Source organism: Papaver somniferum, unplaced genomic scaffold (genome assembly GCF_003573695.1).
Source record: "Papaver somniferum cultivar HN1 unplaced genomic scaffold, ASM357369v1 unplaced-scaffold_15, whole genome shotgun sequence".
NCBI lineage: Eukaryota > Viridiplantae > Streptophyta > Magnoliopsida > Ranunculales > Papaveraceae > Papaver > Papaver somniferum.
Window position 1 is genome coordinate 1,594,684 of NW_020624376.1, and position 15,067 is coordinate 1,609,750.

A 15,067-nucleotide genomic window follows, 5' to 3' on the forward strand; every position below is an offset into this window, starting at 1 on the left:
GTAGTTGCCAGATAATAGTTCGGTTGGCAAATTTTAATACAGAGATTGCCGAACTTCTTGTTCGGTTAGCTGCCCAAATATTGCAGGTAGCCGAACACATGTTCGACAACCAAACAAAGTTTACCAGGTTACCGAACTGTAGTTCAGAAGCCTAACATTTTAACTGCTGAATTTGACATTGAAGTTCGGTTAAGAACTGAAATTACAGGACAATGCCGAACTGTACGAGACAGAAGTTCAGTTAGGAAACGAAATTACAGGAAAATGCCTAACTTTTACAAGACTTTCCAAAATAAAATTACGTACCATCTAATATCCGAAACACGTTATGAAAAAGTCTTTAAGGAGGCGGAAATGATATTCATATTTGAAATTGAAAAAGCGGGGGTCTAACAACACCACCCAATATTTCGCTTAGCAATCTGTATGGACAAACTGCAATATACTTTTTATGAGAATCCACTAGACAGTCAGACTCGATCAATAAAAAGATATATCAAAGAGTTTATATCTCAATCTCTCGAATTGATCTTTACTCAAGCAAATAGAAATCTGCGAGTCTTTATCAAAGAGAGATAACTTGGACGGTACCAAAGACAAATATCCAAGGATCAATCAACTACAATCAACAACCAAAAGTTGGATTAGAGAAGTTGATGATCTTAACGCACAACCTTTATTATTTCAATTATATAAAATATAATGTGGAAAAGAAATAACACAGACACCAGAAATTTTGTTGATGAGGAAACTACAAATGCAGAAAATCCTCGGGACCTAGTCCAGATTGAATACACACTGTATTAAGCCGCTACAGACACTAGCCTACTGCAAACTAAATTCGGACTGGACTATAGTTGAACCCCAATTAGTCTCCCACCGATCCAAGGTACAGTTGTACTCCTACGCCTCTGATCCCAGCAGGATACTGCGCACTTGATTCCCTTAGCTGATCTCACCCACAACCAAGAGTTGCTGCAACCCAAAATCGCAGACTTGATAATAAACAAATCTGTCTCACACAGAAAAGTATATCAAAGGATAAATCTGTATCCCACAGATAAACCCTAGTTTTGTTCCGTCTTTTGATAAATCAAGGTGAACAGGAACCAATTGATAATCCGGTCTTATATTCCCGAAGAACATCCTAGATTAATCAATCACCTCTCTACAATCCTTCCTGACTACACAAGAGGATTGTCGAGGAATCACAAACAGTGAGACGAAGATGTTTGTGACTTCTTTATCTTGCCTATCAGAGAACTCTCAAGATCTCAAGTCAATCAATCGATTGTACTCGTACGATAAAAGATACAATATCGGATCACAAAACTACGATAAAGTAGTATCGGTCTGGCTTCACAATCCCAATGAAGTCTTTAAGTCATTAACCTGATTTTAGAGAAGAAAATCAAAGGTTAATGGAGATCGACTCTAGCGGGCGCACTAGTAGCACACAGACGTGTGGGGATTAGTTTTGCACAATGCTAGATGTCTTCTTTATATAACCTTCAAATCAGGGTTTTGCCTTAATTACAAAGCAATCCTTATTCACCGTTAGATGAAAAACTGATTTAGATTCAAGCTAATATTTCTCAACCGTTAGATCGAAAAACCTATCTTGTTACACACATTTTGGTAAACGTTTACTGGGTTCGTGAAAACCATGCCCAAACGTGTACGTGTATGTTGGTTCAACATAGTAACCCAAAAAGGTCAACCATATGAGCATTTCATATTAACCTTGTTCTTCTCCACCATAACTAGTTCAATTGAGTCAATTGAACTAGTTAAAGAGTTGTTCAATTGCTATGAGATCTTATGTAACTACACAAGACACAATTGAAACAAAGATGATTCGATTCGATTGAATCGGCTCATGAACTTTATAGCCACGGTTTGCATAAAGCATTCCTTGGTAATTTAAGTTTTATGTTCAGAGAACATATTTAGATCATAACCTCTTAAGTTCACAAACAAGTTCGCGGACTTAAGTTAATCGATTGAGTTTTCCAAACTCAGCAGAAAATCTCGGAAAGAGAACTTCCGCCAATTTGCGGACTGGGTTCACGGACTGAGTTCGCGGACTTAGCACACAAACGAGTTTTGGAAAATCCAGCTGAAATTCTCGGTCGAGAACTTCCGTCAGTTCGCGGACTTGGCAAGCCAATTCCACAATCCTCCCGATTTCTCTTGATCAACAAAGTTCGAAAACTTTGGTTCAAGGAATACATGGTTATGTAATCTAAACTCTTATTTCAATCACTGAGACAATCTCAGAGGACGCAATGTAGTCGTTATTCATAGACTGATTCACGTCAGAGCAATTCTCAAAGTGATTGAAACTTTTCATGACTTTCGTCACTAGGTGAAGATAAACTTGATCAAAGCGAAACGCTTTACCAACACATGATTTCGAGATATAGATAGGCGAGATATACTCGGCTCGAAATATCAAATGTGTATGATCTAGTCTATATCGTATACGACTTTTGTCTCATAAGAAGTAGGAGATAGAAGAGATAGAATTTTGAGTGATAGATAAGTTCAAGTCTCCACATACCTTTTTGTTAATGAAGTTCCACGGTTCCTTGTATAGATCTTCGTCGTTGTATGATGAATCGCCATGAAGTCCTTGAGCTCAACTACACTTTTCTATCCTAGTCCGAGACTTAGCTATGTAGGCTAGAAATCAAGACTTATAGTTTTGATCACTAACATTGACAAACATGCTTGAGATAGCAACGCATGCGAGATTGACCGAGCTATGCTCTAACAATCTCCCCCTTTGTCAATTTTAGTGACAAAACTATTAATACATATGGAATACAAAAAAGATAAACTTTAGTGGCTCCTATTCCATAGTCTAATCTTCAATGTTTCTTGAAATCTTCGTCCTTCCAAATACTCCAATGATCCCAAAGGTTGTAAGTTTAGCACCATCGTTGTTGAAGATCCGTAGCTATAACAATGAGAGAAATCGAGATTCTCGATCATTATTATACGGTGTCATAGTACTATTATATAACATCAAAGTCCAATTGTATCACTACTTTAACAATAATACTATGATGATATGTATCACTCCCCCTTAGTCAATACTCCATCTCGATCATGGAAACCACTCCCCCTTACACAATGATCCGAAAACCATATGTATTTGTAGTGTGAACTACAATATTTCTCCCCCTTTTTGTCAATAAAATTGGCAAAGGTACTAGAATGGGATCATAATGAAATTTCCACAAGGGACATTTTATGACCAAAAGAAAAATACATACCAACTTAATTTAGATGCAATCTAATAGCCGAAGCTAACAACATTCATCAAGGAGTTTTAAAATACAAGATAACCCCTATAAAATTCCACAGTCGCACTCCCCACAAGATATTACTGTTAAGCACAAGTTCAAAAGAACTCTCCCCCATTTGATGTCATTCCCGAGAGAACAACAAGAGCGACCTTAATTTAGAAAGAAAAGAAGGATTTTATATTGGACACCAAAAACCATGTGAATGATTTTCTATATCCAAAACTCAACCAAATTAACCACAAGTAAACCCATGATTAATTCAATTGGAATAAGCAACTAAATCAAACCATGAAAGTGATCAATTTAATTGAAAGTTCTCAACATAAGTAAACTCACGGAGCTACGACTAAGTCAATCACTCGGGGATGACTAACTTAACCGTTCAAATACTCAACATAAGAAAAACCTTACGGAGTATACGACTACATTAACCAATATAACTGATAGTGTAGCCATTCATATACTCAACACAGGAACTTGTGGAATATATGAAAACTCAACTAGATTAATTACAAGAGAACCTATAATTAATCTAATTGGAATACAAATAACCAAACTAATCACTGAAGTAATCAATTTAATTATTTTGGGCTCAACATAAAAGAACTTATGGAACCCCGACTAAGTTCATCATAGAATATGACAACCTTAACCGTACATGTACTCAACATAAGAAGGAAAACTTATGGAGTACACACTAAATAACCAAACTAGTTGATTAATTTAGTTCCTAATCTGACATATATCATCTCATGGAACAACCAACAAAACCAAGGTAAATCGACTTAGTTGTAAGGTGCTCAACATAAGACACACAATGGAGCCTTCACAGTAAAACATAATAAAATGGATCAGTGAAGATCAATACCGTGGATAACATACAAGGATCTATTCTATTTTCCATCATAACGACATAATAGACTTTATCCTTGTTGAACAAAAGATTTTATCCTATTTTCCATCAAATACATGACTGCATAGGCATAACTTTTGTATATGTCAAAAGTCCATTCGTCCTTTCATCAATACGAATACCAATTCATGGACGACTTTACTTTTGACCGCAATATGGGACATTCAAGTTCACGGACGCAAACAATACATATCCCATAAAAATATTGCAATACCACAAACCATTAAAATACTACAATAAACATCATCCTCCAAATATTTTTAGAATTTAAAACCAATAAACCTAAAAAATAACATAAGAAGATGAAAACAAAAATAACTATGTGTAGTCACAATCATCGCTATTCAAAGCACTAGTTATTCTTCCAACTAATCCAAAAAGAAGACTTACTATGCATATAAGACTCAGTTTTTCTTGATGATTTCATACCTCTGAAATGGTCCATCAAAGTAGGAGTCACTGATATGCTTGACCCTGTTGACCGTAGAGACACCATGTTCAAAAGTTAGAATGCTGACTTTTCGATCAATAGTGCGAGCATAATGACGAGCCTTTGCCAGTCAAGGATAACCTTCTTCTGATTTCTGATCAATATATTCTGAGTACCAAGGATTTTCGCCTTTCCATCAATCAGCTGGTTTATCTGCAATTGAAGGTTAGCCAGTTCGTTCTTAACTTCATTTTGAACACTAATCAAATCCTTGACAGATTCACCAATCCAAGTGTCATACTCTTTTCTTTCAAGCATATTCTTCCGTATAAACTCTTGACCAGAATCACATCCTTTGAGATCATCCTCAACCAAGGGGTTAACTTCTTATTTGGGAACAGATTCCATAGAGCTCCTTTCTGAAGAAAAATGAAACACATATAAGATTTATATATGTTCGTGAATGCCCTGGATAGAAACTCTAGAGTTCTTTGAGGAGATATGGGCGTTCGTGGGCCGACCAAAAATCATTGGCCCTAAAAGTGATATTGCACACTATGTAGCTTTAAAAAATCCTCCATCCCAAAATCATAGAGACAAGAAGACATAGCGACTAAAAAGGGTAATACAACAAAGAAGAAAAAAAAAACAAGAGAAAAATATCACAATACTTGAGCATCTCTCAAATCCTCATCCTTGTATCTCTCAAGTTAGACACAAGGATGGACCATTCTGCTGCTAAGTAGCAGAGGGAGACATAGTCTCACCATAGATTCTGAGAGAGTAGCTGTAATTTATTTCAGGATGTCATATTACAGCATTTCTAGTCCTTTCACTGCAGCTTCCAGGAAAAAGGGTGTGTCTAGCAGTTCTTCTGGGAATCACAGGCGAGAAACCTTTCTGATGACAAAGTCTAGGACCTCTAGAAATAGGTTCTAGGGGATTTTCTGAAATTCGTCTCCACACACTAGACTTAGATTTATCAGATGTGTTCTTATAAGTACATGACATACTTTCATTGGTAACACGTGGATTTACAAATATCCTGTAATGATTTCTAGGAGAGAGATCATTTTTATAAGATACCTGGTTTCCTGTGAACGGGACCTTCACTGTAGTAGTCATCCGATTATTTACTCCATTGACAGTAGAAAGAAGCAACTTGTGAAGTTCAGAAACAGGTTTTTTCTAGCAAAACAATGGATATCATAGTGATTTCCTTTTCCACAGAAGGTACAAATTCGTGGAGGAGAAGCAACAAATGGTACTTGTTTAAACTTCATAGCCACCAGAGAAGATTGTAAGTTATGAAAACTTTTCTTGACACAATCTTCTGCTGAAGAAAATTTCATTCTGTACAGTAACTCATGAGAATTAGTTTGTGCAGAAGAATTTTTCTTTAAAACAGAGTTTTCCTTTTCCAAGGATTTGCAATGTCCATGGGCTAAGACAAGCGATGCTTCAAGTTTCTCCTTCTCAACACGAAGTCTGTCTAGATCAGATGAATGCGTCTTGATCAAACAATTTTATCTAATTGAACCTTCTTTGACCAGCTTTTCAATATCACAAATCTTTTCACGCTGTATATTGTTTTCTTGAAGAAGTTTCTCAATTTCCTTAGAGAATGACCCTATAATGTTGTAGAGTACTTTCTCACGATCAATAGACTTTTTGAATTCATCCATGAGCTGTACATGACCCTTGAGATCAACAAACTCTGTAGAATTTTTTGAAATTCTGGTGAGCTCCATTTCAGCTATTGCCATTATGTCCAAAGTCTCATTGGAGGAAGAATGACCAACACATGATGGAACAGTCTTCCTACCTCGGGATTCGGAAGAATCATCTAAGGAGTGACCCTTTGAGGTATTTCCGAGACGCTTGACAAAGTTGACAGCTTTAGGAGGCATTTTGGTATGCGTATGAGATCATGTCCACAAACTCAGATTGCTACAAACACAGACTTATGAGGTCTTTAACGTGTTCGCCTGCTCTGATACCAATTGAAAAAGCGAGGGTCTAACAACACCACCCAATATTTCTCTTAGCAATCTGTATGGACAAACTCCAATATACGTTTTATGAGAATCAACTAGACAGTCAGACTCAATCAATAAAAAGATATATCAAAGAGTTTATATCTCAATCTCTCGATTTGATCTTTACTCAAGCAAATAGAAATCTGCTAGTCTTTATCAAAGAGAGATAACTTGGACGGTACCAAAGACCAATATCCAAGGATCAATCAACTACAATCAACAACCAAAAGTTGGATTAGAGAAGTTGATGATCTTAACACACAACCTGTATTATTTCAATTATATAAAATATAATGCGGAAAATAACACAGACACCAGAAATTTTGTTAACGAGGAAACCGCAAATGCAGAAAAACCCCGGAACCTAGTCCAGATTGAATACACACTGTATTAAGCCGCTACAGACACTAGCCTACTGCAAACTAACTTCGGACTGGACTATAGTTGAACCCCAATTAGTCTCCCACCGATCCAAGGTACAGTTGTACTCCTACGCCTCTGATCCCAGCAGGATACTGCGCACTTTATTCCCTTAGCTAATCTCACCCACAACCAAGAGTTGCTGCAACCCAAAATCGCAGACTTGATAATAAACAAATATGTCTCACACAGAAAAGTTTATCAAAGGATACATCTGTCTCACACAGATAAACCCTAGTTTTGTTCCGTCTTTTGATAAATCAAGGTGAAGAGGAACCAATTGATAATACGGTCTTATAGTACCGAAGAACAGCCTAGATTAATCAATCACCTCTCTACAATCCTTCTTGACTACACAAGCGGATTGTCGAGGAATCACAAACAGTGAGACGAAGATGTTTGTGACTTCTTTATCTTGCCTATCGGAGAACTCTCACGATCTCAAGTCAATCAATCGATTGTACTCGTATGATAGAAGATGCAAGATCAGATCACACAACTACGATAAAGTAGTATCGGTCTGGCTTCACAATCCCAATGAAGTCTTTAAGTCGTTAACCTGATTTTAGAGAAGAAAATCAAAGGTTAATGGAGATCGACTCTAGCGGGTGCACTAGTAGCACACAGGCGTGTGTGGATTAGTTTTGCACAATGCTAGATGTCTCCTTTATATAGCCTTCAAATCAGGGTTTTTCTTTAGTTACAAAGCAATCCTTATTCACCATTAAATGAAAACCTAATTTAGATTCAAGTTAATATTTCTCAACCGTTAGATCGAAAAACCTAGCTTGTTACACACATTTTGGTAAACGTTCACTGGGTTCGTGAAAACCATGCCCAAACGTGTACGTGTATGTTGGTTCAACATAGTAACCCAAAAAGGTCAACCATATGAGCATTTCATATTAACCATGTTCTTCTCCACCATAACTAGTTCAATTGACTCAAATGAACTAGTTAAAGAGTTATTCAATTGCTATGAGATCTTATGTAACTACACAAGACACAATTGAAACAAAGATGATTCGATTCGATTGAATCGACTCATGAACTTTATAGCCACGGTTTGCATAAAGCATTCCTTAGTAATTTAAGTTTCATGTCCAGAGCACATCTTTAGATCATAACCTCTTAAGTTCACAAACAAGTTCGCGGACTTAAGTTAATCGATTGAGTTTTCCAAACTCAGCAGAAATTCTCGGAAAGAGAACTTCCGCCAGTTCGCGTACTTAGCACACAAACGAGTTTTGGAATGTCTTTTTCTGGAACGACACTGTCAAAGTGACGTGGAATTACGATACTTTCAGACTGTCGCTAGATACAACACCTGGATAACGTTGTAGATTTACTTTTTTAATACAAAAAAAAATCAAATCAGATTTGGCTGACTGATTGCGGTCATTCTGACTGGGGTGGAATAATTCTGATTCAGAACTCAAATTACACTGAAACTCAAATTATACTATTCAAACTAAATTGACACGCAAATAATAAAAACCCGATTCATCGTACAAAATCACATCCATTATATTAAATTGTATTCATAAATTTAGTTCAAAATCATACAACAATGATTCAATTCCTGAATTCACACCAATAAGTCCTAATTAATAAGTTCAAGGTTTAGTAAAGAGAAGTGCTACAAGTCCTAAAGTTCAAGGTTTCTTGAAGGCAAGCTCGAACTAGCAAAATAACGAAGTATGCCCACACAAATCCTGATTGAATGCCAACGGTGAAAGAATGACCTAACCGGTAGCAACAGTTGATGGCCACTAGCACAGCATGTCAAGGTCCACCAAAAACTGACTGCAAGATACTTGGCTCTGTCCTCCATCTCTTCGTCCCCCTCATATGCTGCTTTCAGATGGATCCTAGCAAAATTTGGCCTTAATTCTCAGAATTGACAATGAGAAATAACAATCCTTACAGAATCAGGAACTAAAACTAAATGGTCGGGGATAAACTGGGCTGGGCGCATATGGGTGCAGTGCGTCTCACTAGTAAATTGAAGAGTATAAAGTGGAGATCGAATGGGAAGGAAACAATACCATAAGAAGTCGTAAGTGTGCAAAAAAAGTTGGAAGTTGAGGATTTCTTGAACTAACCACTCGATGGCAACAACTTCACATTTGTTATACACATCGCTCCCAATATGGAATATCTTTTGCCTTATACTTATACTGCACATATTCTTTGTATATAGAAACATATAAATTGCAGATAATGTAAGAACGAGTAATCCATGCCAAAGGAGAATAATAGTTACCAATTATACATCTGATTTTCTTCTATAGCTTGTGGCCAAGGTGAGGCAAAAATTCCAATCAATTGAAGCTTCTTTTTTGTTTGTAAAGAAGCCTTGGCTTCAAACCCTGTCCACGAGTCTTCAATAAAAGAACTCCTTCCCTAAATTGAGCTCCCTCAGACCTGGTTCCTGCACAATTTAGTTCATTCATTGATGTACTGAATTCAGAAAGTATTGGCATAGAGCGGAGATTAAGAGTCAAGTAAATCTTCAAATGAAGTACATTTTCTACCCAGTAGAAAAGAAATTACCTAGCAACGAACTGGCGAAAACCAGCATGGAAAATTATATTTTCCTTTTAAGTTTGATAGGAGCATCATAGGTGTCGTGTTTCTTCACGCTGCATAACAGAAAAATCAAGTTGGTTAAACGCTGAAGGAGTTTCAATAGTTACCTAAAATGAAGGCCTGGCATTTCCCATGTTAAGAAACTTAAAAACAAAGACGAAATGATGCATTTACAACTTACAGCTTATTTAACTAAAACCTTTTATGTATACAGTAAGCAACACACAGTAGCTAGCAGTAAAAAGGAAAATCACCTACTTCAGATGATAACATTTACATCAACTACCAAATAACAAAGTACCAAAAAAAGGATTCTCACTAGCATCACTAAACTAAATTCTCCTGACTCGCAACTTCAAACATTTTTTGTGCCAATGAACATAAGTTTCAACTGGTTCCAGCACTCGTGGTTCATAACAACAATATTTAAACAGATTGAAGCGTCCATGTACATTTAAAACAAAACTATATCATGCAGAGAACGTGGATAGGCTAAATATTATAGATCTCATTGTGTATGGCATCAGCCCCGGCATGTGGACCGTTTCCTCCTAATACAAAAAGCATGTTGATTTCAATTTCCTGGCATCAATTTGCACAAATTTTTATATAACCAGTCTCACGACATGGCTTGATGATGCAAAAGTATGACTCAGTGCACATGTATTTCGAAATTAGATTTACAGGTCATTTAAGTGCAAACCATCATGTTCGGAATTCCCTTGTCAGAAAAACCATGATAGCCAAAATAGATTCTATCTTTTTTACCCCATACATTTAGCGAGTAGTTACTATCGGCAGCAAAAAATAGATGTTCTGTGAATAAATTCTTGATATTTTCAGACACAGTGGTAAAAAGGATGGGTCTAACGCAAAACAATATTGATACATCATTAATTCTTGTATTTGGAGATTATATCCATCAGGCCAAGCAAATGCAGACGGGCAGTTTACCTGATCATGAAAATGTTTCACTAAGCTACAAAACTTTGCAACACTAACCTGTCTTATAACATCATTGAAACCAGTACATAGTGCTCCACAAGTCACAATTGCTACAACTACTTCTTCTGGTTTTAAGTTACCTTGAAAGATGAAGCATGGTTCCATTGGATGTTAATCTATGATGTTCCTGCTGCATAACAAACAAAACGAATAAGTAATGCCTTGCCTTAGACTTTAGTTACGCACACAAGGGACAAATCTAAAATGAACTACAACATCTACAAAGCATAAAGCTAATAAGTATAGGATGCTCAGGGAAGAAAGCACAAACCTCAACCAAGCTACCACAGACCAAAAAAAACCATCCAACAGAAAGGAGAGCTTCGCTCAGGTAGATCTTTACAATGCTTTCATAATAGGTACTGCCAAAAATAAATCAACAAGACAACAGCACACAAGAACCTAATCTGAGAAGGATTATAAACTTAGTTAAAAGTACATAAGATGGAAATCCAAGTCAAAAGTGCTTACAAAAAAACAAGTGTATCAGACCAACCACAGATAGAAATTTGCCACAGAATGTTTTTTCTTTCATGCCTGCAAAAGATAAACACGATGAATTAATGAACAAAGATCACCCGAAAAGATGTAGTCAGAACTTAATTGAAATAGATATGTATACCTTAGATGTATCAATGCACATTTTGAAACCGCTAAATCAGTCACGGTTTGCTAAATTACATCTCTACTTAATTATTGGTGAAGGACAACAGTATCATACAAATTTGTACCTTCGACCAAGCTGGCAGGGCCCATCTTTTGCAACAGCGCGCTCAACCTTTTCACCAACCTATTTACAACAAATATAAACAGTTATGAGGAGCTTCAATTAAAATGAAAAGAAAAAGAGGCGAAAATGACAATGCAATGGAGACACATCAAAGACAAATAATTCACCTCAACCTATCAATTGAGTATAAGTCTTAAGCACAAGGATTCACAACAGTAAGATGAGGGCTAGCACCATTGAACTATGCATGAAAAAAAATGCATCAAGAATGGCAGATACGAACCATCAATATGAAGACCCATTACTCAAAAACCTTAAATAAACAAAATCAGCTGATCAAAACCTTTTTAAAAGGAAAAACTAAAATCCAATTTAAGGGACATGTTAATTAGCTCATTGAGACATTTTATCAAACAGCAGTAGAGCAATATTGTTTCTCTTTCTTTTGGCAGAAACCATCAAAATGGTAATGGAAGAAATCTGAGGAAAAAAGAAAAATCAAGTCAAATAAACAAAATACCAGACCCTAAAAAATGATAATAGAAAAAACCCATAAGTAATATTCAACAAACAACCTCTGTAAAGTACAAAACTTGAAACTATAATGTCTGTTGCCAAGTATAGTTAGATGAAGATGACTCCTCCAGTAATTGATTGAAGAAGAAAACGAAACCGTAAGGTTGATGGAAAACAAAAACTCATTAGAAATTACTATTAAACAAAACCTCTACAACAAATCGGAGTTTATGAAAAAAGCCCAGCAAATTTAGCTTTTACCTGTGTAAGAAGCATCTTCCACTATCAGCACAAATCTGTAAATAAAACCCAAAACCCCAAAAATTAATTGAACTACAGACTGTTTCACAGAAAACGTTTCTTAAAAGAAAAACACAATAAAACCCTAAATTTCATTAAACAATATGAATCAAACTGAGAAAGTGATTATACCTTTTTCTATCTGAGAAATTTACGGATCTGGATAATATCAAAGCAGAACAAGAATCATCAGATGGAGTAGATGGAATGGAAATCTGTTGATTTATGTGAGATAACAGATGGATTAGAGAGATGAAGAAGAAAATTATCTTGGTTCTTAAGGATGTGTTCGTGATATAGAAGATGGGTTTTATTTTTTTAGTAAAATTTTGGCTGTGAAGGAGTTTGGGAAAGAAGAGAAACATGAGGCAGAAAAAGATAAATAAGCTATATGCTTTCTAGGTGAGAGAAGAGGGGAATCAGAGCCGTTGGACCAATGTGATTTTGTCAATCCCCATAAAGGCCCAGAAAAAGTACCACAGAAACAATACTACATGTATTGTCGTTGTATAAGTCAACAAAAGTCTTTGTACCATGGCAGTTTGACTTTAGTCAATAACAATAACGGAGTGTGGTTGTCTAAGTCAACTAAAGTCCTGACACAACGACATATTGATTTAGTCAGCCACACTTTGGATACGTGGCAGTTTCCCGATATTTGTTTTGTGTCGTTTCATTGTGTCCCTGATAGACCTTTTTCCACTAGTGTAAAATGAAGATAAACCCGATCAAATGCATTTTTGGAGTCGAATCATCGAAGTTCTTAGGTCATATTGTTTCGCGAAAAGGCATAGAGGTGGACCCAATTAAGGTGCAAGCAATATTAGAGATGTCGTCACCAGGAACCGTAAAGGACGTGCAAAAGTTGAATGGACAGTTGGCAGCGTTGGGGAGGTTCATCTTAAGATCATCGGACAAATGCAAACACTTCTTTGACATCTTAAAGAAGGGGGCGAAGTTTGCATGGACACAGGAATGCGAGGAAGCATTGAAGGGCATCAAAGAGCACCTTATCAAACTGCCAATCTTGCAAAAACCAGAACCAGGGGAGGAGTTGCTGATCTGTCTCGCGGTAACACCAAATGCTCTTAGTACGGTTTTACTTCGCACAGATGAGGGGATGGAAAAGCCCATTTTTTACGTCAGCAAAACTTTTAATCCTGCTGAGAGAAATTACCCAAAGATCGAAAAGTTGATATTAGCATTGGTATACGCATCACAAAAGTTATGGAGTTATTTCCAAACTCATAAAATCAAGGTTCTAACAAGAATTCCCATAGAGTCTGTCTTGAAGAAATCAAAGAGAGTGGGAAGGATTGAAAGATGGAATACCCATATTGACCAGTTTGGATTAAAATACGAAGTGCAGACCTCAACGAAGTCACACATCATTGCGGAGTTTCTTGCTGAGTTTCCTTCAGAGGAAGATGAAGGAATAGAAGAAATGATGGACGTTGACGAAAGCCGTCCATATCCTAAAGATTTACTACAAGAATGTAACCCCAGAAGATGGGAGATCTTCGTTGATGGATCTTCAAATAGCTTCGGAGGAGGCATGGGAATAGTATTTGCTTCTCCCACAGGGGTCAGAATTGTATTTTGCTTCCGATTGGAGTACAAGGAAACTAATGAAGCTGAATATGAAGCGGTGATACAAGCTTTAAGGATCGCGATCGAAATGGGACTGGACGACGTAAGAATTACTAGCGATTCGCAGTTGGTAATTCGCCAAATTGAGGGAAGGTACAATTCGGTTGATCCGGTGATGCAAAAGTACTTACAACTCGTGAAGGAATATTCTGCAAAGATACGAAGCATAATTTGGAGAAACATAGGCCGAGACAATAACATACATGCGAATGCTCTCGCCTTTATAGCTTCAATGATTGAGGATCCGAAAGTGGGGCATATTTGGATCGAAAGGTCGATGCAGCCATCAGTGAGCAGGGAAGAGAATGAACTTAGGGTTATGATCATTGAAGAAGGAGATGTGGAGGTAGATGACATCGATTAGCGAGCCCTTATATATAATTATCTGATGACATGAGATCTCCCACGAGATAGGCAGGAGGTAAACAAGATTAAAAGCAAAGCCACGAATTATGAGGTACGAGAAGGGATACTGTACAGAAGGTCATATATGGGCCCTCTGATAAGATGTTTGTCGCAGAAAGAGGGAATAAAGATCATGAAATCGATTCATTATGGAGACGCTGACAACCACAGCGGGACCAAATCCTTAGCTTACAAGACAAGGACGCAAGGTTACTTTTGGCCACACATACACAAAGACGCAAAAGACATCTCCACGAGATGCGAGGCATGCCAGAGGTATGGGAAAAGGATACATGCTCCGTCCACTAGCTTAAACTCTGTATTAACTGTTTGGCCATTCGCCATGTGGGGAATAGATATCGTGGGACCGTTCGTAACTGGTACTAAGTGGAGACGATACCTAATAGTGGCAACAGACTATTTTACGAAATGGGTTGAAGATAAAGCACTGCAACACACGAAAGATGAAGATGTATACTATTTCATCCTTGAGCATATTATATGTAGATTCGGGATATCGGTCCTAATTGTTTCGGACAATGGAAAGCAATTCGAAGGGAAGAATGTGAGAATGCTATTCAACGCCTTTAAGATCCAATCTGGGAAGTCGACTCCGCAATACCCGCAGAGTAACGGGCAAGCAGAGGACACGAACAAGACATTAGCGTCCACGCTGAAGAAGAAGTTGGAAGGACACCATAAAGGATGGTGTGAGAAGATACCAAACGTGTTATGGTATTATAGAACCACTAG

The 15,067-nt window shown here is 37.2% G+C and overlaps 1 protein-coding gene across 13 annotated transcripts; it reads right to left on the minus strand.

Moving 5' to 3' along the window:
• Positions 1-8,618: 8,618 nt before the first annotated feature.
• LOC113335615 lies at positions 8,619-12,607 on the minus strand. 13 transcript variants are annotated; one of them, XR_003353418.1, is made up of 10 exons: positions 12,392-12,607; positions 12,221-12,255; positions 11,445-11,503; positions 11,185-11,250; positions 10,985-11,075; positions 10,794-10,843; positions 9,673-9,761; positions 9,392-9,550; positions 9,165-9,296; positions 8,619-8,987 (listed from the first exon to the last, which is right to left on the minus strand). XR_003353418.1 is itself a non-coding variant. In XM_026581634.1 (8 exons), exons 2-7 carry the CDS (start codon positions 12,233-12,235, stop codon positions 9,707-9,709), a joined length of 336 nt encoding a protein of 111 aa, XP_026437419.1. In that variant the 5' UTR covers positions 12,236-12,255; positions 12,392-12,607; the 3' UTR covers positions 8,619-9,550; positions 9,673-9,706. The 13 variants fall into 13 exon arrangements, 1 of the variants encoding a protein (XP_026437419.1); XR_003353415.1 differs by having other exon boundaries at positions 9,165-9,307; XR_003353417.1 differs by having other exon boundaries at positions 9,165-9,290; positions 9,383-9,550.
• Positions 12,608-15,067: the final 2,460 nt, after the last annotated feature.